General features: G+C 40.7%; 2 protein-coding genes across 2 annotated transcripts in view; one reads left to right on the plus strand and one right to left on the minus strand.

The window, feature by feature from the left end:
• Positions 1–61: 61 nt before the first annotated feature.
• On the plus strand, positions 62–3273 carry f9a (coagulation factor IXa; the record flags this gene model as incomplete). The annotated part of the gene is given in 7 exon segments (XM_035668872.1): positions 62–261; positions 342–366; positions 674–787; positions 1289–1423; positions 1513–1808; positions 1945–2068; positions 2514–3273. Coding segments are annotated over 7 exon segments (1484 nt in total), but the record flags the coding sequence as incomplete, so codon positions are not given.
• Positions 3274–3920: 647 nt separating this feature from the next.
• mcf2a (MCF.2 cell line derived transforming sequence a) overlaps positions 3921–25482 on the minus strand; it is a 23933-nt gene continuing 2371 nt past the window's right edge. The window contains exons 2-30 of the mRNA XM_035668873.1: positions 22214–22282; positions 21943–22057; positions 21455–21545; positions 19909–20028; positions 19300–19416; positions 18868–19017; positions 18599–18714; positions 18327–18441; positions 17977–18096; positions 17656–17847; positions 17384–17575; positions 17067–17238; positions 15827–15903; positions 15565–15650; positions 15354–15420; positions 15103–15218; positions 13502–13571; positions 13303–13395; positions 13035–13127; positions 12478–12603; positions 12150–12371; positions 10878–10970; positions 10194–10272; positions 9632–9695; positions 8205–8305; positions 7681–7793; positions 6861–6973; positions 6566–6669; positions 3921–6464 (exon numbers count right to left, since the gene is read on the minus strand). Of these exons, the coding sequence (XP_035524766.1) occupies positions 6424–6464; positions 6566–6669; positions 6861–6973; positions 7681–7793; positions 8205–8305; positions 9632–9695; positions 10194–10272; positions 10878–10970; positions 12150–12371; positions 12478–12603; positions 13035–13127; positions 13303–13395; positions 13502–13571; positions 15103–15218; positions 15354–15420; positions 15565–15650; positions 15827–15903; positions 17067–17238; positions 17384–17575; positions 17656–17847; positions 17977–18096; positions 18327–18441; positions 18599–18714; positions 18868–19017; positions 19300–19416; positions 19909–20028; positions 21455–21545; positions 21943–22057; positions 22214–22282 (3227 nt within the window). The 3' untranslated portion in view covers positions 3921–6423. The remainder of the gene's footprint in view (positions 6465–6565; positions 6670–6860; positions 6974–7680; positions 7794–8204; positions 8306–9631; positions 9696–10193; positions 10273–10877; positions 10971–12149; positions 12372–12477; positions 12604–13034; positions 13128–13302; positions 13396–13501; positions 13572–15102; positions 15219–15353; positions 15421–15564; positions 15651–15826; positions 15904–17066; positions 17239–17383; positions 17576–17655; positions 17848–17976; positions 18097–18326; positions 18442–18598; positions 18715–18867; positions 19018–19299; positions 19417–19908; positions 20029–21454; positions 21546–21942; positions 22058–22213; positions 22283–25482) is intronic.

Consider the following 25482-nt stretch of genomic DNA (forward strand, 5'->3'; position numbering starts at 1 on the left):
GCTCAATTCAAGATGAAGACAATCACTTTCGCATAGTTTGTATGACTATATTCTCTTCCAGCCCCAGCCTCAGCCACGGCTCCAGCCTCAGGGCCAGTATTCCTGTCCGGTGAGGCAGCCGATAGCGTTCTGCAGAGACACAAACGCTATAACACTGGTGTGTTTGAGGAGTTTCTGGAGGGCAATTTGGAGAGAGAGTGTAAAGAGGAATTATGTGACCTGGAAGAGGCCAGGGAGATCTTTGAGGATGATGTAAAGACGGTGGGTATTTATTTAGTTTGCTTTTATTTCATGCAAATTCTTTTTTCTGCATATACTCATCAGAGACTTTACCCTTTTAGATGGAGTTCTGGGCAGGATATGTAGGTAAGAATGCTGTTTTATAACAGACTTGTCGCAGTTCAAACAGAAAATATATGATGAATGATAGAAATGTTGCAGTGATGGCTGTATGTTTGTTTGTTGTGATACATTTCTCTCTGGCTTCTTAGACTATAAATCTTTTACGTTATATTCCATCAGTCATTGCTAAAGTTACTCCAGAAATGCTTTTTATGTAAAGATGTTTCTCATCTTGCTTTTTGTCCCTGAGTAAACATTGCTTCATATAAGGACTATACAAAATGAGGTAATCAGGCGACTGTGTTGAGGTGTTGTGTCTGGATTTTTTCAGATGGCAACCAGTGTGACTCAAGCCCATGTCTGAACCAGGGGTCATGCAAAGACCACCTTGGTTATTACACCTGCTCATGTTCGGCTGGCTTCACTGGCAAGAGCTGTGAGATTAGTAAGTGAAAGTCCTGTGGCTTGATTTAAACATAAGATCAAAAGTAATTAGATTTGTATGCTACTTGATCCAAATTTTCTGAGAACATGAGATTACATCTGATCGGATCTCAGTCTCAAAGGATAAACAGCCAGTTACCTTTTTTTTTCACTTTCTAAATCAAATGAATGGCTCGCAACCAGAGTCAGCCTGGTTTTAGGGCACAAAATTAGATTGTTTGTCTTTTTGGATATCCTAAAAACAGCACACAAAGTGCCCTCTCTGTGAGTAGTGACGTTACCTGACTCACATGTTTATTTGATCATAGAGGAGGTTCACAATTTTACAAGTATGTCTTAAAACAAAAGTTTTGAACCCATATGAACATTAAAATGTTCCCAAAATGACATCTAACTATTATTATTATTATTACAAAAAAATGTGAACCTGTAGCCTTTAATCATACAGGGCAAGTCATACAATACATGTTTGACACTTTTAATGTGTTTTTTCTCTCCTCAGTTATAGAAAAAAGGTGTGACATCAACAACGGAGACTGTATGCACTTCTGTGAATCAATGGGAACCTTTGGAGCAAAATGTTCCTGTGCGACAGGATACAGGCTGACTGAGAATGGGCTTAACTGTGAACCAGAAGGTATCAGCATCTTTCTTAATTAATTATCTGCTAAATATGACAATGACTCTTAATTCCACAATGTGACTCATCTATTCTCACATCACCAGTTCAATTTCCATGTGGCAGAACTGCCCTAAGCGTGAACGCAGTATTCACAAGGTCTCTGCTCAGCCGTGAGAATGCGAGCCTGCAGAACTCCACTTCACTGACCACTGTCCCCCCTACTACATCCATTCCCTCAACTCCAGCCAGTACCACAGCATCTTTTCCACGAAGCCACTCCAGAAAAAAACTGCCCCTGTGGGTGTACACCGACACTGTGGTCCCCACTGAGGGTCCACCAACGACTAATAAACGCATCGTAGGTGGCGAGGTGGTGATTCCAGGAGAGATCCCATGGCAGGTACTGTATGAAAGTGGTTTGAAGAATGAAGCATGTAAAGCTTTGTTACAGGAAATGCCTGAGGGAAAAGAAACAGCAGGTGCAGTATGTTCACTTTCTTGTAGCTACTCACAGCTCTTTTCTCTCTTTTATTCAGGTAGCCTTGATAGCGCGTCCCAGTGGTCAGTTATTCTGCGGGGGCTCCATTCTCAGTGAACGCTGGGTTATCACTGCAGCTCATTGCCTGGTGGAGGCACAGGGCTCCTTCTTCATCAGAGCGGGTAAGATTCACCGACTAGTTTGCCTCGACTAAAGTATGATGGAGTAGCTCTGTGTAAAGTATAGCTTAAACAGCCACACAGATTTTTTGATGGTTCTGGCTGCTTGTCTTTGTCTTATGTAATCTGAGTATCTTTGGGGTTTTGCACAGTTATTCAGTCAAAAAAATCTATTTGAAAACATAACCTTTTTGTATTAGCCATTTTATAACACTGTAAAGACCAAATGATCAACAATTTATCAAGAAAACAACCTGCAGTTTAATCCATAATAAAAATGTGTTACTGCAGCCCTAGTGTAAGGTTTTGTGTAACATAGTCCTTGAAATAATTATTGATTTAATGTCATTTATTATACTTAGAATACAAAATTATTTTGCAATCTTTATTGAAGAGTAAATCCATTGAGGGAATTAGTGATATCTGTATCTAATATCTGTACCTGCAGGAGAGCATAACATCTACATTAAGGAGGACACCGAGCAGGATCACGATGTGTTGGAACAGCACTTACACCCACGCTACAACGCCACTTTAAGCTTGTACAACCATGACATTGCCCTGATTTACCTCAAAAGCCCTATCACCTTCTCCAAAACAGTCCGACCCATCTGCATAGGACCCAAGGCTTTCACTGAAGCCCTGGTAAAGGACTCTACCCCGGCTACAGTCAGCGGCTGGGGCCGAACACGGTTCCTTGGATCAACGGCTCACACTTTGCAGAAGGTCGAGGTTCCCTTCACAGATCGGACAGAGTGTAAACTCAGCAGCAGTGCCAGGATCACTCCTGTCATGTTCTGTGCAGGATACTATAATGAGGCCAAAGATGCCTGTCAGGGCGACAGTGGAGGCCCTCACACAAATAGAATTCATGACACGTGGTTCCTGACGGGCATTGTGAGCTGGGGGGAAGAATGTGCAAAGGAAGGGAAATATGGTGTGTACACCCGCTTGTCTCTTTATTACGGCTGGATAAAACATGTTATGGGATTAACTAAGCAAAGGCTGGCATTTGATGTGGAAGACCCTGACTTTTAAATTTAAGATTATAGATGTTGTGTGTGAAATAAAGTATATCTTTTGGCTTGATGCTCTTTTAACTTCCAAGGATATAATCCAAAATCACAAGATGCTTTGAATTATATGTGCTTTGAATTTTGCATGCGATCCATGAATCTGATGGTGAAACTGGGAGGTCATGGGTTTAAACTCTGCAACGACCAATGTGTCCATACATGTCAGTGGCCTACACTGTATTGAACAAAATTCATGTCATACCTACAATAAACGGACTACATTTGCCTGCTGGTAAAATTATAAATGTTTTACAAGTAGTGGTATTCAGTAGCAGAGAAACAAAAAAGGTATTTGCAAATCCAGGCTTCAATAGTGGTGGAGGAAGTATTCAGAATCCTTACTCAAGTAAAAGTTTTGCATTGGAAATGTTACTTAAGTAAAAGTAGAAGTATAATCAGAAAAATTTACATAAAGATGTAGTAGGTAACCTTTATAAAAACAGATAATCTGTCATAATCTGTCAAATTCCTCTGGCTCCTCCTTGTGCTCCTAATGGCATTTGCAACAATCTACCAAAACTTATTTTTTATAAAAGTTTCCTACTGCAGCTTAAAGTATCCAAGTCAAAAGAATAGCTGCTGATAGATTATTATTAGCCATTCATTAATGTAAAAGCAGGATTTTACTGTTGGTGAAGCTCATTTTCTACGATTTTGTAGGACTGCAGCTAATGATAATTTTCACTATTGATTCATCTGCTGATTATTTTTTCAATTAATTGTTGAATAAAATTTAAAAAATTCAGAAAACAGACAAAAAAAATGCCCAGAATCCAAAGTGAAACTTTCAAAATGCTAATTTTATTTAAATTATAATAAAAAAATTAAAAGGAAAAGCAAATTTGCAGCAAAAATATTTGTGAAGCTCAAACATGAAATGCTTTTTACATGAAAAATTACTAATAATAGAAGTATATAATAGACATTTTCTATCAATTGACTAATTAATGAATCAACTAATTGTTTTAGCTGTTGTTAAAAAAAATACGGTTAGCTCTTTGTATGTTTTGCCTGCATATTTGTAAAGTGATGAATTAAAGCTGTCAGATAATTGTAGTGAAGTAAAAAATACATTCCCTCTGAAATGTAGTGGGGTACAAGCAGACAGTTTCATAAAAAGAAAAGACTCAAAATACAAGCATCTGAAATGTATGCAGTTACTTTCCACCACTGGGCTTTTGTGACCAAAACCACACAAAAAGGGAAAAGTCTGCACAATTGTATTATGTAACTTGGCTTCCATTAAAACAAGAACACAGAAATAATAGATTCAACCGGTGTATATGAAAAAGAGAGCAGCCAAATGTATTGCTGTTAAAACAAGTATTGAATTATTTTAACTAACCAAACCATTATTGCAATAAATAGTTTATTTGTATTTGATTATTTTTACAGAACTGAAGCTGTACAAAAGAAGCCAGTTAAGAACGGTTACTGTAACAAACCTGTTCATTGTTCAGTTGCCATGCATTTTCATGATAAACACTCAGCATCAAGCTCAGGCTACTTGGCTCATCAGGATACATATTATTTCAAGCAAGTTTTCTTTTGTTTTCCAACCTGGAAAAACTGTGCAAAATCTGCAGCATTTCGGATTAAAATTTCAAAGAAACCATCAGATTTTGTCGTATAAGCTTAAAATAAAATAAAATGGGGTTTTGAAGTGCAAGTCAAGCATAGCTCCCGTAAATATTATGGAGATGTAAATTAATTCAGGCTGCACAAATACCTCACAATGTGAAGGAACATGACAGCAAAATAAATAAATTAACAACATAGGAAATGTGTAGTGTGCAGCAGGCCCTGCTGCTTTCTACACTCATTTCCATATCAAACACAGCGTATCAAAGGCAGCCCTCCGACTGGGGCCTCGATTTGATGCGGTAAATTCATATAAGTCTGCAATCAATATTTAATTAAGCGTTCCACACAGAGGGTATATTTCATGTTGGCTGTATGATCTCGTTTAATGGGGAACCCAAGATTAACTGAGCTGTAATGGTGAGGAGGAAACAATCTGCCTCTGTGATGGAGGGGTACACAGAACATAATCGCTCTCTCTCTCTGTGTTTCTTTTACTCCTCGCTCTCCCTTCTCTACACTGTGACTGACAGTGGGCTCCCAAAAGATCCTGAGGAGAATGACAGTGTTTGGGGCTCTGTGGCATGAGCCTCCCATTCGTCTTCGGCACACACTGAGGAATATGCTGCCATCAATCTTCATTGTGTCTGTCTGTCTTACATTACCATCACTAACGTGTCAACTGCTGCCTGCATGTATGTCTCCCCTGCCTCCTGAACACATCATACATTCAAGAACAAACAAAGGCTACACCAGCATGAATAAGGGGAAATGCACAGTAAGAGAGATAAAGCAGCAAGCAAAGCACACATTCAGTAGACAATAGGTGGATTTTTTTTTTTTGTCTCTTTTGTTCATCCACCTTATTAAAGTGCCCGAATATTTGTGAGGTCAAGGTTGAAGCAGTAACAGAGTTTTTGATTTTGCAAACAGTACCTCCAAAAGAGCAGGAATAAAAAAGGCATTATGGCATGGCACATTTTGGCATTTTAACTCCTAGACTGTACACAAGAATGGTAGCTTAAGGAATGAAATGTAAGAAAAATACAATGAAGTAGTTCAATGGGAAACATCGACTAACGACACAAAGATGAAACACTGAGCCACAATAAATGTTAAAAATTACGCCGTATATATGTACAAAAGTCTTTTCTTTAAGAAATGTTTCAGGCAAATCCTGGGTTACCATCATACATCCAGCACACACCGAGACAAACAGGAACACACACTCTGAGATACTATAATGTCAAGTACGAGCTGGAATATGGAAGGGTTGACAAATGTTGTCCACAGATTGTAAAATGCTGCAGCAGCAACCTCACATCCCGAATATGTGTGTGTGATGCAGATGGGAGCTCCAGAAGGACAAGATAGTCATCACCAATCAGAAAAGAGGAAGACCAATCAGGATCCAGGGATCGGGTGTTGATTGTCCAAGAGGGCTAAACAGTTCCTGAGCCTTTGCGCTGGTGCCACAGCACACCTTCATAATCAGAAAACGCCAGCCTCAGGAGGTCGTCAATTAAAACCTAGAAGAAAATAAGGTCTGTAGATCCCCACATTTTTCTCTTTAATGATTTAACTGTGCTGGAGATAGCAGACCGGGGAGTGAGGAGTAGGACAGTTATGGCTCAACCTGTTCCTTCTGTCTGTTTTACCATCCACAGGTAAATATTAGATTCACATTCTGTGCTTTCTTCTCTACGGGGAGCTGAGCTTTCTCGCCTTCAGGTTCCCTGGGTCTACAAGAAAATATACAGCCTTTTAAAAAGAAAATCAAAGTAAAGAAATACCGTAGCTCAACATCATATTGTCATCTTGGAAGCCCATGTCTTTTCTTTACCGCCTAGTCTGGTGGAGTGTCCTCGACTACTGTCTCCTATAATCAGCTGCAGGCTGGCAGCAGCTATGAAGGCCTCCTGTCGCCGACTCAGGTTTTTCACCAGCCTGAAGGGTAAAGAAGTCGAGATAAAAGAGAGAGCAGAGATGAAGGGAACAATTAGATAAACTTTGTTACCAGGTTTAGCTCTACATTTTCTTTTGCCATACATTGTACCCTTTCACATATGGGATAGTTTTGCTGATCGCTAAGCCCCCCTGAGAGACTGGTTTATCTCACCGTATCTGTGGTGACTCACCAGCGTCCCTTGTTGTCCTCACACTGCAGTTGGATGGCATCTCCACATTTGATGGTAATGCTGTCTTGTCCATTTTGAAGACAGTCAGCCAAGGCCATGTATCTACCTGGAGACTAACACAAGAGGAAAACCATCAGGAACAAAGTAAGTAAAGATTTATTCTTTTCAAAGTAAAAGTTACAAAGTGCTTCATAATAACGGTAATTAAGCACAAAATAGAATTAAAACACAGCTAACAGAAAAATATTGTGTCTTAAAGAAAGTTTTTCAATTGAACAAGGTTTTTAAGAGTTAAACTAATCTAAGGTTTAGATGAAAATGTACAGTAGTTAGAGGCTCTGTAGACCTGACAGGTAGCCAGTGATGAAAGGCCAACACTTCATCTTTGTTAGAAGACAGCCAACAGTATGTTGAACCACCTGTAGTCAAGCTACTTGGAAAGGTTTCTCAGGCTAAAGTAAAATTACAGTAATCCAGTCGTGAAGACACAAAAGCATGTAATAATGGCTGATGTTTTACATGTTGTTTGTTTTATTATTTTATTTAATATGGAAAAAAAATTAAAGATAAGTCTTTTGGCTAACACTTGCACATTTACATTGATGTTTAGGAATGCCGGTTGTCCCCAGAAAAAAAGAAAAGTTAGAAATATTTGTTAATTGGAAAAAGGTATGGAATGAAATCCAAATCAAATGTGACAATGTTCAGTATATACTTATAGTATATAGTTAGGTAGGATGTTGTTCATACCAGTAGATATCCTCTACAAGGAATATACATATTTCTGCACTGTATCTAATGTGGCTGAGTTCTGTCTCACCAGTTGCACCAAAACATCCTCCTCGGTGTCAGATGGGTGGAAGGCGTCCCGACCTCCAGGCCACTCCTCCAGACCCTCGCAGATGTCTACCGAGTGATGAGCTCCAGGCCAACCTGAGACACACACACACAGTACTCAGGCTGTTACAGGTATTTATGAATGCATTCATCCAATCACTACACCTTAAAGGCACCATGTAGATACTTAGTAACTATATCAACATTATAAAGACCCCTTGTCACTTACTGGGAAATTAACAAGAACGTAGAATCAAAAGCTAATCTCAGTAGTTGGACCTTTTTTTCCCAAATTCCTCGAAGTACCTGGTTCTTCAAGTCAAAGTACACCTGAACTGCTAAGGGGGGAGAAGTCAAATATCTACATCAGTTAGAGATTATGAAGACAATCAGCAACAGCAGTGCAATACTGTACAAAAAAAACAATTCCTGTAACATTGTCTGTGATTTTGTTACTAAGTATCTACTTGATTATGGCATACATGTGTGTGGATAAGATTTACTCACTCCTGCGGTTGTGCTGGTGTTTAGGGGAGTGAGGCTGGGGGTCTGGACTGCTCCTCCCTGACTCTGTGTCCTCTGAGCTCACTGACACCCTCTGCTGCTTGCTGGGAGGAACAACACAAAACAAGATGCGTCACCAAATGTTGAACACCATCAGCAGCAGATACGCACAGGATAAATGTTATCCTCAGCCACACAATCTAGGGTCAGCTCTCACTTCCTAAATCTGATCTATCACCTCCGACTGTATAGCTGGCCCTAGATCAGTGTCAAGGGACAACTCTTTTCCTGTTGTTTCTCACACAGCCATGACCATTCAGGCACCAGCCAGACAGCAAGACAGAGCACAGATCAGCCATGTGCAAGTTGCTCTGAAAAAGTGGGAAGTACAGACCACTAACACGGTGCTCACACGTCAGCACAAAGGAAAGATCTGGTCTCGATTTATCAAGATCCAAATTTAGAGATTTGGTCACTCTATTATAGCTGCTAAGTAAGAATGTCTCTAGAAAGCAAATTCTACAATAGCTTGATTAGATCTCAAAAAACGAGCCCCATCTTAAAAAACAGCTGTCATGAGGAAATTAAGAAAATTCATGGGATGAAAACCAAAACTCTTCTTTTTTGTTTGCCCTTTGCATTACATGCAAAATAGCAAGTCTAAGATGTAGAAATAAGAGTAATTGCTTTTAGAAATGCCATGGAAGAGAGCTGCTAAGACACAGGCCTCTCAACGCGGCGAGGGAGTGTGGGGGTCAGTTATGAACCAGAATGGAGGCTAGAAAAATCGGGTGCAGGTGACGATCAGTATGCAAACACAGCAGCCCTGGGTTTTTGGTCCCCAAGCCAGGCCAGGTGGGTCATGCCAGGGCAAGGCGAGGTGAGCCAGGCTGAGTTTACCACTGAGCGTTAGGGCAGGTCAGTGGCGCTGGGGGCGGTGGCCGTTAGGGCAGGTCAGTGGCGCTGGGGGCGGTGGCGGGGCCGCGGCCGGGGCCGTTGCCGGGGGCTTCGGGGACGGGGGCTTCGGGAACGCAGGCACAGAAACACGTCGGCCGACAACGAGGCAAAGTCCAGCCCCGGCAGACAGCCCCTGGGAACCCCTCTGGACGGCCGCATGCCCCTGCAGGTGGGGGATGGGAGGAGTGGGGATAGGCAACCAGACAGCAGTGGACAGACTGGGGGCCTGCGCCCGTTCTCACACACCGCTACACACAAAGCTTCTATTAGGGCAATGTGAAATGATACCATCACATTCACTTAAGCTGCGATCAGATATGAAAACTCAGCAAATGCAGATAGTAATTCTGTGACTGCATGTGTGTGTTTTTCATATGCCTGTGTGTTTGTGTGTTTGTGCGACTGTAGCCTAAAGTCATGCGCTTCACACACAAGTGTAAATACTGTATCTGTAAACAACCATAGGCACTGACCTCTCAGACAGTGGTGGAGAAAGCTGCATGTGTCCAACCATCTGACCATGTTGATATACTTCATCTGTGGGAAGAGAAAGGAGGTAATGTAAGAAAGAAGGATTTCCTTTCCAGTGCAGGTTGTCAGTTCAATCTGAACTGAACATTGACTTTAGTTTAGAGCATGTATGTTCATTCTTTACGATGAAACGGATCACCCCCTCTGTCTAACACGAAAATACAGTACTGGAGTTTTGTCCCTTCTACCATAGCAGTGCAAAGTATATATAGATGTGTGTATTTATATGTGGGCATGTGTGTCAATGCATGCAAGTATAAGAATGGGCAGATTGTAAAAACAAACTCTGTTTATGGGACAATAAAGACTACTTCTCTGTCTGCTTTTGGGAACACTATATGGTAAAGAGAATCAAAGCATAAACCTCCACTTAAAAGCTTCAGAGCTCTCAACCACATCTCATGTTCTCTGGGGCTGTGAGAAGCAGTTAAAAGCTCCAAAGCTAGAAAGTGGACCTTTGCACTTTGATTCTCTGTCCCAAGTGAACTTGAGTTGTTCTCAAACCTCTGAGCAGCTTCTGCTGGTTAGTCAGGATTCTGCGAAGCTCATTGAGCCAGGCCATCTTGACTTCCACGGTGGGAGCCTGAGAGACAGAAACATTACAACAGATGGTCAGTGAATTACAAAATTCTGTATATATTTCTGTCTATTCCAATAATGATGCAATTTCTTCTGTTAGTCCGCTATTTACAGTGTATACAATTAACAATTTGCATCCTAGACTTAACACTTTTTAAGACCATTATCCAATTTAAGACCTATTTCACATCCATACTGACAAAAAAAGTAGGAAGGATATGAAGAAAAATCTGTTTTGGCTCCATTTGTTTTGTAGTTGTTACAGCATCATCAATGCAAATCTTCCCAGAAACCAAGCCTAAAAAATGCAACTTTATACAACGTTAACTTAATTAATCCAGTAAATTTTTTAAGACCTGTCAAAATCATATTTAAGATACATTAAGGCCTAAAATAAAGATGTTTGGATTTTAGACTTTTTAAGACACAACAGAGACCATTAAATCAATTTGCTTTAAAATATAATTAAAAGATTATTCATTATCAGAATTGTTGCCAATTAATTGTCTAAGGATCAACTTATCATTACGGCTCCTGTTGAAAGGGTTTAAATTACCAATGAAGTACTGTATTTAAACTGCCAGCATTAAACTTTTTCAGACTCCTTACCTGAACCACATACACTTCCTCCCTGCCACTGTACCAGATCTCAAACTTCTTCACATCTCCCTTGACATTCTCTGTGATCCCCACAGCAGTCATCTGCCAAGAGACATACACTGTTTACACCGACACACACACACACAGCATTAGGACAGGGCACAAACAGCACATCATACATCAGGCTTACATCATGTAACACATCTGTCCTGTCAGAACACAAACATTCACACACCTCCGCTGTGTGACTGCTTCCTCCCCACATCCTCAATAATAAATCAAGAGCAGCAGCTGTTGGTGAGACACCAGCTGTGACACCCTCTCCGCACATCAACACATACAGCAAATACAACAAAAGAAGTCTTACAGGAATACAGCAGGTTCTGTGGCCAGCTGGACAACTTAGATGTGTTAAAGATGTCAACAGAGATGGATACCACTATCAAATATGTGACTCCAGGAGATCATTCACTTCATTAGTAAGTGCTACTACATAAGTTTACATCATGTTAGTCATAGTGACAGACATAATAAGTGATTATATGTAAGTAACTTTTACCGATGTAATAAACCATGTGTTACATTGTCATTGTTATGGTTTTTTGGAGGTTTTTCAGGTAGATTGCGTTCAAAATAACTTTCTTGTACAATTCATTGTTGTCTACATAATAAATACCCAAATTCAATAGAAAACTCTGGACTGTTCCAAGTTTTCTGGACAGTTAAATGATTATTATTTTGACAGGTGTTGCATACATGTAATTTACACATCAAGCAATTGATTTTAAAGGTTGTTCTACAGTCAAAGCATTGTACTGTAGAACATTTACCCAAAGTACTGCTATGGACACTACATTCAGTAGTGAAAACTTTTACTCTTTACATTCTGGCACTCAAATAAATTGGCAGGAAGTAAAAATGCTTTTTTTAAATAGACTTTTTTTCACTAGTTTGCTGTGAGTGATTTCAGGCACAGCAATAGTTTCCCATCATCAACCATGTTTTTATATAATCAAAACAAGTCTGAGTTTAGAGAGACATTTACCCATAAAAGTATTCTGTGGAGAATAATCCCCATTATATTTCATATTAATTTTACCAACCTCCTACACAAAAGTGACAATTATGGTTACATTTAAATAAATAATTACAATACTCTGTGCTTACATAGTAGCACTGAGTATTCAAGGTCAAACTATATTTTCATGTATTAATGCCACATTTTAACCAACGTAATCCTCTAAGATGCAAACAAACCACACAAACAAAAGCCAGACCAACCTTGAGACAGTTTTTGAAGCTGTACGAGGGGGTTTTGTCGCAGCCTTCTCCATGCTCCTCCCTCCGCTTGCAGAACAGCAGAGCTCTCTCGTACAAAAAGAGGTGTCTCTGCATTGGCTTGAAGCGAGCCAGCTCCTTCATGCGTGTGGGACCTCTCTTGTGGCTGATCCACACACTGAAAGAACCCTGCATCAGCACACGGCCCAGCTCGCAAATTTCACCCTGCAAATAATGGGGACAGGGATTTATCTCAAACGGGTTAGAGTTCAGTAATTCAGAATGTTCACTTCTTATCAGTCAAACATGGGTCAGAACAGATTTGGTTCACCTCATATCCTGTGATGGCTATCTGATGCATGGAGTCATTGACTGATTTGAGCAGGTCCAGCATTGCTGTTAGTGCCTCCTGCAGTTCAGAAGTCCCCTTGCAATCTGTACTGTATTTCAGTAGTTCCTGAACACACAAACAAAAGAACAGACATGTAGTAAAATATGTGCACACACAAATCCATGCAGAGCCACACATAAATACAGGCACTAAAACAGTACACTCTACTGGTAAAGACTTATAATAAACAACAAGAAGTAAAAGAAACAGGCATGTCCAAATCTATTGCTACATTATCCAGAACCATTTAACACATGTACTGTATGCAGTTGTGTGGAAACTTATTTTTGATAGGGGTTTCAGAAACTGGTAGTGTTGTTGATATGTTTTTGATAACTGGGCACATTTGCTGCTTTTGTTTTCCATCTGACATGGTGCTGGCTTGGTAGATTATTTCTGCATTTAAGGACAATACAGCATATACTCACGTACTGTACATAATGTAGGTGATTAACTTTGTGTGTATGTTTGTGACATGACTTCGCTCTGTGTCTAACCTTAAGAAGAAGCTGGTATTTCGTGAGGCGTTGGACTGGTTTCAGCAAGTAGGAATCCAGGCCCAGTTTGTGCTCCAGCTTTTTTTGACACTCCTGCACAAGGAAGAAAAATTAAATAAAAGTGTTTGTCAGTGACCACAGTAACTGTGTAACTGTAAAAGTGAAAGAACAACAGTTGTTTTAACTTTGTCCTACATTATTTTTGTCTTATATGACACCAAAATAGTAAATTAATCAGAAATAAATGCTAAATCATGGCTAAACTGACCTGAAAGAAGGCACAGTCTGAGAATTGTCTCCACAGTGCCTCAGAGCGCGGTTTATTCTGACAGTAGCATTCATACATTTGGAAACTCTCTTTCTGGGGAGACAGGAAAGAGAAATCAGTTTGAAAAATATGGAAACAAATTGTACAAATGATCAAAATATAAAGAAACTATACAACATAAATATTCATATCATCTCACCCGCTCCAGAAAACAAGCTCCTACACCTTCCGGGGCCTCCAGGCAACCTTCCAGGTCTTGAAGGAAAACTCTGAATCCCCAGAAAGGTCAAAGGCCAAGAATTAGATCTCAAAAGCCAAACAAAGTGACTGAAACAAACACCATAACCCACCACCATAACCCATACCCTCCCACACACAGGCTTAATACAATAACTGGCTGTTGGGGCCTCTGCCGGCACCCGGCCCATGTGACTACTACTTTCCAGAGGCACTCGCTTACCGAGGTTTAGTTTTTTAATAAAAGAACACATGAATCAGAAATCCTCTGTTTAAAAATACAAAGAGCAGGGGTGCTGCTTCAATTTGTTGTGGTTTGGGCAGGTAAGAGTAGCTCAGGTCAGATATCTGAGGTTTGATTGTATTTTTTGTGTATTTTATTTACAGTTGGTTGCATTTATTTGATTTAAGTGGCACCCTTTTACCTTTGTTCACCTCCTTTGTTGTTACATACAACTAATCCCTACACCACCACCACCAATTCATGTGATTTTATGTAGTTTCCCTTTGTAACATTGGAGTATACACAAGCTCACTCTACAGAAACCACTGTAACTATGAATGAAATCTCCCTCAGTACCACACACATTTCCAGCTAGGGTGGTGTATTTGGCTTTACAAATGGGCAACAAAATGAGCCATGGACCTCAACGGGAAGACAAGATTAAAAAAGCAAACACTAAAAATTCTCCAATGTGTATGTTTTAACCCACAAAAAGTTATGTTTACATTCACTACCAAATACTATACAATACTACAGGTTTGGCTGTCTAATCTTTCAACAGACTAGTAATTATATTAATTAGCATTTATGTTAAGGTAGCTTTCTAAAAAGAGATCAAATGTAACAAAATCATATCAAAAAACATAACTCTGTTATGAAGGTTGCATCAAAGGCTAACAGAACTTTTAATAAATAAATCTTGGTGTGCCAAACCTTAGTAGAGAACATGGAAACAAGGTACCAATTTTCTGTTTAAATAGGCATCACACCCTTAAAGTGTTTTACCTTTATCTGTTACCTTAAAGGACCAGCGTGTAGGATTTAGCAGCATCTAGTGGTGAAGTTGCAAATTGCAACCAACCGAAACCCCCAGACTAAACCAAGCATGAAGGGGAAACGACAGTGTCTGTGAAACTCAATAGGCATTATCTAGAGGCAGTGTATGGTTTGTCCGTTCTGAGCTTCTGTAGAAACATGGGAGTTCAACATGGTGGACTCTGTAGAAGAGGACTTCCTCCCTATTGAAATAAAAAGGCTCATTCTAAAGTAACAAAAAACACAACAATTCTTATTTTCCGGTCATTATACACTAATGAACCTATGAATATTATATTCCATTTCGGCCAATAGATCCTCCTAAATGTTACACACTGGACCTTTAATCTTAGATGCTTCATTGTTGCAATATTGCTTAATAGTAAAATAAAATCTGTTCCATTATAAAGTAACTGACCACCCAATGAATATTGTATTTTGACTCTTTGACTCACACTTCACATACATGCTTGTCTTTGTAATATAAACAGGTCTATGCGTGATGTGACTCATTAATCACTTGCCTGCTGTGAAAATTGTAGATCTCAGGCATGTTCCCAAAGAGGATGTCTCTTTTGCTGCGCAGGATTGGGGGCAGAAGCCCTGACAGAGCTGGGTTGTCCATCTCAGCCCTGTAACCCTGCAACATAATTAAGAAAATATATAGTTTATGCATATGCAATATAAACAGGAGTAATTTAACAAGCATAATATACACACTATATTTTTTTCACTTTTGGGTGTCATAAGAAAGGGAAAGAGTGTGTTTTCTCACCAGCAGAACTGACAGCAGCTCTTCCACATATATTCTTTCTGTTTCTATGAGTTCCCTCATCACATGACTGTGACACGGACATACAGAGAGAAGTAGACAGAGAGACAGCCAGAGGGCATCATTAGCACTGAACAAAGGGAATCACAAAGTAAACAGCATCAAGAGCAGTATTGAGGACAGACAGATGTGTGGACAGATGCCTCCTCCTCACCGCTTCAACTGATCTGGGCTGTCCTCTCCATCCAGACCGTACGACACACAGCTCCGGCTCTCCTGGTAGTCGTGAATGACCTCTATCTGAACACCACAAATGAACAACACTGGCTATTCCATTGGGATTTAGATTGTTATCATACTGAAGTAAAGTGAAGTTTGTTGGACCAAAGAAAAGAAAATTATGAGATAACAAACATTTTTGGACGCAGCTGTGAGAGTGGACGGAAGTAAATAAAACAAACAAACATTTTCCTTACTTTTCTAGGGTTAGGGCTCTTTCGGGATGTTTTCTTCCCGGGCAGAGAGAGGTCGAACGTGAACTTCAAACCATCACCTGTAAAAGCCAGACAATCAGCTGCAGTATACACTTACGTTTATGAGTGTAATTCACATACAGTTTATTTATATGTGATCTGGTGAGGTGTATTGAGGAGATGGTTTGTTTAAGTATCAACACTAAATAAAAAAATACTGTTTTATGACTTGGCCTCAAAGGGATTTGCTTGCCCTGCTTATGAACTTTTCTATACCTCGATACAGGAAAAAAAATCAGCTTCATAACTGACATTTGAGGTTATTAATGATAATAGATTGCCTCCTCTAAAGGTGCAGCCTGGAAACCGGTATGTACAGATCTAAAGAAGTGTTTGGCACGACTGTCAGTGTCCTTTTGATCCCAGCAGCTGAATCCTTACATGATAGTCCAAGCCCAACCGAGTCTTGTGCCCTTTCATGTGCCATGTAACATTAATCAGTGGTGTGTGCGCACACACATACGTGCACATATGCATGTACCGGATCAAATCAATCAAAGCTAACCACTTTTTTCCCCATCATCTCCTCTCCTAAATGGCTGGTGTCCCGAGAATCAAGGGAAGCCTCAGAGGAGTTCATAATCACTTTCATTGTCTTTCTTGTTATTACTCTCATTCGCACGGCTTCATATCATGGAGAACAAAACCTTTAAAGACATGAATGGACATAAAAAAAAACCTAATCTATCAAAATCTATCATTTTACTTTCGCACAAACACTGATGGAGATACATTTGATGGCACAGTAGATACATTCACATAAAAAGAAAACACACCAGATAATACATAGCATTAATTAAATAGCACTGAATATGGTTAGCTTTGTGCAACCACCCTGGAGACACAGAGGGAGATGAAAGGTCCTTTAATGTATATGAACCACATATGGTTCTATTGCAGCTATCCTGACTAATAGAGTAGTCAGGTATTTCCCAGTGGACTGATTATACCTTCTACACTTGTTACAGCTTGTTTGTAAAGGTGGCCTACTAACCCCCGAAGCTCAATCAGGAACACATCAGGCCTACTCTGTGGCACCTTGTGATGTGTTAATGTAACCATGGTGCCTAAAGGAAAGATGCATGGGGGGAGGGATTCGTGCCAGGCCATTAGGGCTGGGACGAGACCCCATACTGGGCATGGGAAACAGGGGAGGCTCTGTGTGTGTGTATGTGCTGTATACCATGCTTGGGGGAAAAGAGTGGGGACTTGGAGCGTGGTGGGTTTTCAGGCCTGGGGGCCACCAGTTGGACTGGTCGTACATGTTTGTCAGCCAGCTTCCTTAAACAAGCCTGTCGGTTTTGGATCATCTGCTGCACTGTTGCATGCTTCTGAAACGTTTCTCCAATCTGGCCCTGAGAAAGAGAGAGAGAGGAACACAGAGGCAGGATAGTCAATAGTTCAAGGTCAAACAAATTGAAGTTTTACTGCTCCAGCTGGTGGTCTGAAAATGCTATGATTTAATTCTTTTAACAAAAAAAAAATGCAATGGTCACTGACCTGAACTGGAGCTGTGATGACAGCCTCGTACTCCATGGCCAGGACGTCAGGTCCTGAGCTCAGCATAGACGGCGCCGCCTCCAGGAACCTCTCAATGTCCCTCAAAGCAGCCTGAGCCCCCTCCTTAGACTGGAACTTATCTACTAGCTGATTGGCCAGCAGATATGCTCCATCATCACACCAAGTTTGGGCCTGAAGGTGGAGAACACGTGTATAACCATTGTGTGTGTGTGCGTGTTGGTATGTGTGTGAGAATGCACATGTCTCAATACCTGTCCCAGACAAAGCAGCAGCTGGTGTGTTTGCAGGAGACGAGTGTGTTTGGTCTTGAGAGCAGCATTAAGTGTATCACAGTAGTGGCGAAGCTCGTTGCAGCGCTGCATAATAAGAGCCATGGCGTAGTGGTGACCGGCTGACAGCTGGTGTCCGTGAAGAATGATGATCTGAGCTCGAGCCATCACCTCCTGATAAAGCAAGAATGAAGCAGTAATTTTTTTGGACACAGTGTGATCACAGAGATACTGTATATACAGTATAGGTATTTGTAGCAAAAGTAGGTGCAGTTATTTGCAGATCTGATTAGGAACACTGACCTGTGCATTTATTTCCAGACTGTCCAACCTTTTGAGAGCCTGTTCTGCTTGAGCCAGAGTGTCAACAGATATGGGCAGCTCGCTCTCCTGAGACATGAGATGGTCCAGACACAGCTCCATCTAAATAAAAACACCATTGGATATACACACTCTGAAAAGAAAAATTCTAAACATTCTAAAGCCTGCCTGGTGTCTCGTAGAGGCATTATAACTCACATAAAAACATGATATCTCATGAAGTGCCCAGAATTAAGAGATGAGAATGAAAATACAGACCATGGATGCAGACATAAACACACAAAAACATATATACATGTAGCCTACACTTGACTAATATGTGAAATTCTTACCTCCTGAAAGCTTTGCTCATATCTGAGCAACTGTAGGTACTGATGGAGTTTCAGATGATGCTTCTCAAAGAAGCCATCGAAGGCTGATTCCATGTCTCTGAGCTGTGCAAGAAGCCTAAAAAACAAAAGGACTTTGCCATAGATTTCATTTGTTTCCAGTATAAAGTGCTCAGTAAAGGATTTGAGGCTTAGAATACACTTTTTAGCAACTAATCCAAGAAAAGTACATAAAGAAAGTACAAAGAAAGAAAAAAAGCTTGAAGATGTCTTACCTTTGTACTGTCTCCCAGTCCAGCCTCACATCCCACTGGGAGTCATCATCCTTCCCAGAGGTCTCCAGGCTTAAGAGAAGATGACGACCCTCCTTTGACACTGACCTGATTGCATCCTGTCAAAAAGAGGACAGTTTACATCAGAAACGATCAGCATTTAAAATAGAACTTAATGAAACGCTACCATATTTTGCAGAAAAAGTATAAGAGTAATGCAATTGTGGTAATATTAATGAATTAATCTTATATGGAAACATTTTAAACCATACCTTGAGCTTCCTGTACTTGTCAGTATGAGACTCCAGGAGATACTCGATTGCTTTCCCCTCATCAGGCAGCTCTGTCTCCGCCAGCTCAGTGCCAAAGCCCTGCAGCATCTGTGCGATGTCTTTGACTGTTACAGCAAAACTTTCAATAGCCTGTAGTGGAAGAAAAAGACAAAGAATACAGAAACAATGACATTAGATAATATGTGGGGCTGTAGAAACTATCACTGAACTACCCAGAAGCACTTGGGTGGAATAGGTGTATTTCCTTGTGTATGTTATGTCATGTTCATATATGCAGAATTGATCAAACTGGTACACAAATATATGCTCAATCATAGGGGTGAATCTCAGAAACTAAAAGAAAATAACAGGAAGATGATGAAGGATGATACAGTTTATCGTTTGCTCCCAGATAACTGATTTGTAGCTTACTGTTCGTAAAACAATCCAGTCACTATGACAATAGTCCAAAGTGCCTCCAAACTCTGAAGTCAGCTGGTTCTCATCGATGTAGCGCAGCAGGTCTGTGACAGAGCTCAGCATCACCACCTAAAGGTGCAGACAAAATCTGAGACCTCACAAAGAACACTTTGTACTTTTAGCAAATTGTGGCATGTTAAATTTCTCTTTCGGGTTTATGTATATCATTACATAATGTTTTTAAAATATATAATAGTTTTTTTTTAATAGGAAAGCTAGTTTGGGAAAGTGCGATACTGGAGGACATATGATTGGCACCAGAATAAAGGGTAATAAAGTAAATAACCACTGGCATGTACTCTAGTTGCTCATAATAGTCAGTCTCTGGATATGGCACGACAAACATCAGATTTGTACTGCTGATACAGTTAAAGTACTATTAGAAACATCCAGGATAACCTGCTTATTTGTTTCAAACATTAAAACTGAAATCAACAACGTGTTCGTGGCTGTGTCCACCACAGAACATTTGACTCATGGAGATCAGGGTTGTAAACAGGAACGAGGTGTACCTTGTTGTGATGTGGGACATGTTTGGTAACTGAGGAGGAGCTGCCTTACTGGCATCTTGAGCATGAAGTCCTCTTGGCTGAAGCGAAAGCCAATATCAGTAACAGTGCGGTGGAAAAAGCTGGTGGGTCGGAGCACCAAGACCAGGTGGAGGTTTCCAGGAAAGGAAGCCTTGAGGAGGGAAAAGAGGTTCCCTGTCATATTGAGGATGCTGCATATGGAGAAGGATTCAGTAGGAAACAAAAACTCTTCCATTTTTCCACTGTGCAACATCGACCTGACTCCTGCATGCATACCGCACAGGAAACGACTGTCAGGCAGTCTATTACTGCCCGCCTAATGGATTCAAGGTTCAGTCACTACACCATTTACACACATGTCCTATGCTGCACTTCATCTTTAGGTCGTTGACCTGACTGTGTAGGAATGTCTGCTCAGTTTCTGCAGTATCTATAAGACACAGGGCTGGTATTACAACACTATACCTCTCTGAGCCTACCATAGGTGTGACGAGAAATGTAAATAATTACTGTGGCATGCTGTATTGTAAGAAAATAAAAGAGTTTGATATTCTATCCATAGTCAAGGAATTTCAGACTTACATCATGTGATTGCAAGTCATGCAAAAGCCAGCTCCGCAGAACGGTTTATGTATACTACATCGCTTCCTATATATTTAGTAATTTCTTGAAATGTCACCAATGCATGCATTTTGCATGTGACGCAACTTCTGACATTCATTTGTCCTGACTCGACCACGGGGGTCGAAGAGCCAAGCTTCTGATTTCAAGCTATACATGAATCAAAAAACCACACATCAGTCTGATTAAGTTTCATTCATGTTTCAGACGCAGCCAATGGCATGACGAAGCAGGAGCGCGCGCTGCACCGCAGTGCTACAACAACCCCCCCCCAGCAGCCACAGCCGGTGCCACTGCCGCATTCACCATGCCCGCCCAAAAACTTCACCCCAAACTCCTCAGACGGTGAATAAAACTAATGAGCAGCTCGTTACCGGGCTCCGGCGCATCTTCGGTATTCCCCGCCGGTAAAAGCAATCAGCCATGGTGTTAGAAGCCATCTCGGTTAAACGTAAGTTCCCGCCCGTCCGATGGAAATCGGTGCCAAGCTAAGGTATGCAGCTCCCTCCGCCCGGCCGACCACAGCCGCAGCGCCGCTGCTGCCTGCTGCCTCTCAGACGGAGGGTGGCAGCGCTGACTGCAATGTTTCCCTCCCGCCTTCCTCCTTCTTTCCTCTGCTCAGCACCCCGCGTCATCACACCATTTTTTGCTTACTCATACATTTTCAGCAGTGTGCAATGGGACATTTGATGCGGACAGAATGTTTAGGCTATAGGAACTATACACCAAGCCGAAACCCTCTGTTGTGCTAAAATATCTTTGATCTCGTGGTTGCTGTGAGGGTGTTGCTCAGGTTTTCAGCACCATGGACAGCAACTCATAAATAAAAGAGCAGCCTATAGGCACAGCCATGCTGCAGCTAGTTGTCATATGCATGATGTCTAAACTGTCTGTTAGGAATATTGATTAGCTACAAATGGCCTGGATGGAAAGGCAAAATGAAATATGAAACTCACTGCTATCCTGGCAAGTGCAGTTTTGATGGAGGCCCATGTATCCAATCTCCGGTCTAAAATGATGATAAATTTGACTCCGGGTTGCCTCGTTCTGCAAGAAAAATAACGCAAATGTACAATCAATCGGTGCAACCACTGAGAATTTAGTGTTTTGAAGCATGAAAATGAGAACAGATAACCAGTCGTGAACAGGTGGATTAGTCAAATCATCCTGTAAATTTGTGTCATTTATAGGTGCTTTACAACTACATACTTTAGCTCTTTATCATTTCAGATTCACTGCAATGGTACATGGGTGAAAAGTATCCAATTTAAACTGTTAGTCTCTCGGGAGAGTGAGGTTTGGACATAGAGGGCATCAGTAGGACATTTGACACAGTGAGCTGAGGAGCAGTTGAGGTCAGCTGTGCTCAGAATACAAGCGCTGAGCTTTTGGTGCACTGCAGAAAGGGAGAGAGTCAGGCAGGAATAGATGAAGGAGGACGCACCGAGGAATGAGAGTGAGGTATGTAAAGACTTTGGCTAAAGCTTCCTCTGGAATGTCACTGAAAGCAGAGCATTCTGGGAGGGTGATGATGACACTGGAGTCTTCCCCACGGCCCCCTGGGGAAAAAAGATATAAGCAATCGATTACAAATGTGTTTTTAAAGCGTAAAACAATGTGGAAGTGAGTTTGGTCTTTAAAAACTCTGGTGAGGATTGGGCAGAGATTCAAATCAAACAAGTTTTACATATTAGAAATCCTAAACAGGGCCTCACCTGACAGATATGCCACCTGTTTCTCTATGTAGCCCCCCACCTCCTTCAAGCTTACGGGGACAGTCACCTCTGGAGAAAGATACACAAATTATAAACAACTAAGGCTTGAATACCATCACAGGTCAAAACATTGTCAGTCATGCCCACAATAAAAAAAGTCATTGTGTGCAGGCATTGTTCCATCCTGTGTCTAAAACCTACAAAGCAGCAGGCTAAGAGTTTATTTTGCACGGCCTAAATACTGTTTCAAAGGTTTTTCCACTGTGACAACCACGCTGAAGCCTTTGTCGCCGAAGTTCCGAGATGAAAGTGCTCACATTTAAAAATAGCAACTTGCCCCTATCAGCTTTAATCTGAAAATAGAGATCTTTTGAGAGAGGTTCCATGATACTCAGCAGACACTTCAGCTGGATGTGCTGCCCTACTATAGTAGATATAAAATGACATCATTAAAACGCATTAGCTCGTTTACTGTACAGCCTCTGAACTGATGTTGATGTAGTGTTTACTGGCAGATAGCCCAGTGTCTCATGCGTGGTGCCATTAGTGTTCTAGTCTAAGTGGCTAATAAATGCACAGTCTCTTATAGAACAGTGATTGCAGTTCATACATGTGCCCTTTGGTGCACCAGGATTCATTTAACCAGATGTGTAAAAGGCAGAGACACTGATCAGTGCAACATGCTCACACTGCTTTTACTAGTAGATTTAATACATGTAGTGGATGATCTTATTCTAAGTAAGGCACACAATTAGGCCTGATGGGTTTATTAGTTGATGTGGAGACTGAAGCTACAAAAGATGTTTCTTTAAGAGAATTACAATGGCAATGTCTCTTTAATATGAGCTCATTTACTATATCATTATATACAGCGAGACATGGAGTATAACTTTCCAGCTTTCTCTCCAAACAAGACTTATTAAAGACAAAAGAATGGAAATTGAACACAGTAGGAGGAACTAACTTATTAAAACCATATTTAACTAAAGGTCTCTGCCCCTGTTCAGCAGTTTATGCAACAGATCACCAGCGCAGTAAATCTGCTCAATATAGATCTTTTTCACAGCAGCCATTTTGGCATGAAATAGTAGAGTAAACACAGTTGTTAATTATGGTACTAATTAAATTAATTCAGTTCCATTCAGGTCACACAGAGTCAGGGTGCTGCTACTGTGCATGCTGGCTCACATGAAAGGCTCTGCTACACTAAATGGAATGGAACCTTAAATGGCTGCTGTGAAAAAAGAGAAAAAGACAGTCAGAAAGAGATAGAGAGAGGGCAAAAGAAACAAAGAGAGAGGAGGAGGAGGAGGTGTTAATTTCCATGCGTCCGCTGCAGTAATAATGTCCGTCAGGCTGTCAGGGAGCAAGTAATGAGCTTTACTGGTACCTGCTGAATATTTGATGTGTGTCTGTAACAAAGAGTAGCTGCTACCAACCCAGGCCAGAGCAGGTCCAATGGCTGGGCTGTGCACACACACTGTAGATGCAGGGTAAAGTTACCGTCATGCTAGAATAGTTATATAACCATTTATATTCTGTGACACAAGACCTTCAGGAGGTAGAGACAGGTCTTAAATGAATGGATGTAAGTTAATGTCATTTTCCATTAGGATATGTGCCATATTTAGGCATTTTATGTTGTGAATTATTTATATGAAACAATGTGTAACTTAGTGTGGGATGTAGAACAGTTCATGGTCTTAGCATGTATGCAATGTAAATGTTTCACATCTTACAAATAAGATGCCAATGAGCAAATCTGTTAAACAAATTATAAACACAGTACTGAAGTTGATGCTTAAGAAAAACAACACAAGCAAAGGATAAACAAGCACACACACTGCAGATCTCTACTGCATTAAATCAGACGAAGGGCAGCCTGTGCTGCAAACTGCAACGCTGATAATAAACTTGCCAGTTTAGGGAGATACTGTACTCTCCCTTCACCCTGCCCGACTACCGGTACATGCCACAGTCTAATTAATTTCAGGGCACTGCCAGATGAAAGAATAAAGCACAGTTGAGCATAAATAACTCACTTATACACACACATTTTAAACAAATAATAATAATAATATGACCATACAATACTCAAAATATTTAGAAATAAACGAATCCCTTTTTAGCTGCAATTTTGATTAAGAAACGCTGTGATTCTCTTTGAGCTTACGTCATGACCTTTCCATGTGACATGCAGGACAGTGTGTGCAGGCAAAAGTCAAATAACCTCTGTTTGCTGTTCCGTTCTTACACACATAGAAAGAGGAATGTTTGCTGGTGTGGACGGAAACAGAGACTTGCTGCCAGTCAAACAGATCCAGACTCGGACCAATCCGTTCAGTCTGCATACAAAGCTGAAGGCAGGGAGCTTATCTCTGTTGTCCAAACAGTGATAACCGTCGACACTGATTTCATTACACACAGCTCCTATAAAAAGCATTTAACCCCCTGTGCCTTTTCAAGTTTTATTATTTTACAACACTTAATCACAGGGGATGTTATTAGGATTTTGACAATGATTAGTGGAAAAAATTATGTCAAAGTAAAAAAAACTCTCCAATTCGAGTTGTGTGTAAAAGGTCAAAGGGTGTGTATATTTTATGTACAGAAAAACAGTGACTGGTCTTTTTTACAGGGAATGACTCAGGTAGAAAACAATATATTTTTTTATATTGGCTGAGCAATTGATAGCACAGAACCACACCTTAGTCACATAGTACCGTAAATCTTGGTGAATCATACAGAATGACAGCAAAGAGAGGCTGGTTTCAGTGTAGAGAGTGCATATACCCAACATTGATGTTGCGTTCAGCCTGATTTTGTAGAGACCCAAAACGCGGACACATGTAATCCTTTGCAGAGCAAGAAATCCCCTCTTACACATACAAACATAGTACACAGAGGACAAGCCTGATGCTGCTTTTAGGTCATGAGATATTTTGCTCAACAAAGCTTTCAATGCTAAGGGGATTAGGTGGCTGCATTCTGATAGAAAAGGGTAGAAGAAAATTTTGTAGTTTACCCGCTGAGATGCATGAAAACTAGACAAGAAAGCCATATCTTTGCCTTCACTGCTCACCGTTTGAGCATCTATGACCTGTTCTCTTTAGTCTGAAAATAATGTGGTACTTGGTTAGAATAAATTTTGTAGTTTTATGGTGACACATTTGACTCTTAAAGAGCAAAAAAATCAAAAAAAAAAAAAAATCAAAAAATGTCCTCCTACCACCACATTTTGTGCTGTGGTAGGAGGACATTTTTTGATT

Source organism: Morone saxatilis, unplaced genomic scaffold (genome assembly GCF_004916995.1).
Source record: "Morone saxatilis isolate NCDOM2014 unplaced genomic scaffold, NCSU_SB_2.0 Contig22, whole genome shotgun sequence".
In the NCBI taxonomy this organism is placed as follows: domain Eukaryota; kingdom Metazoa; phylum Chordata; class Actinopteri; family Moronidae; genus Morone; species Morone saxatilis.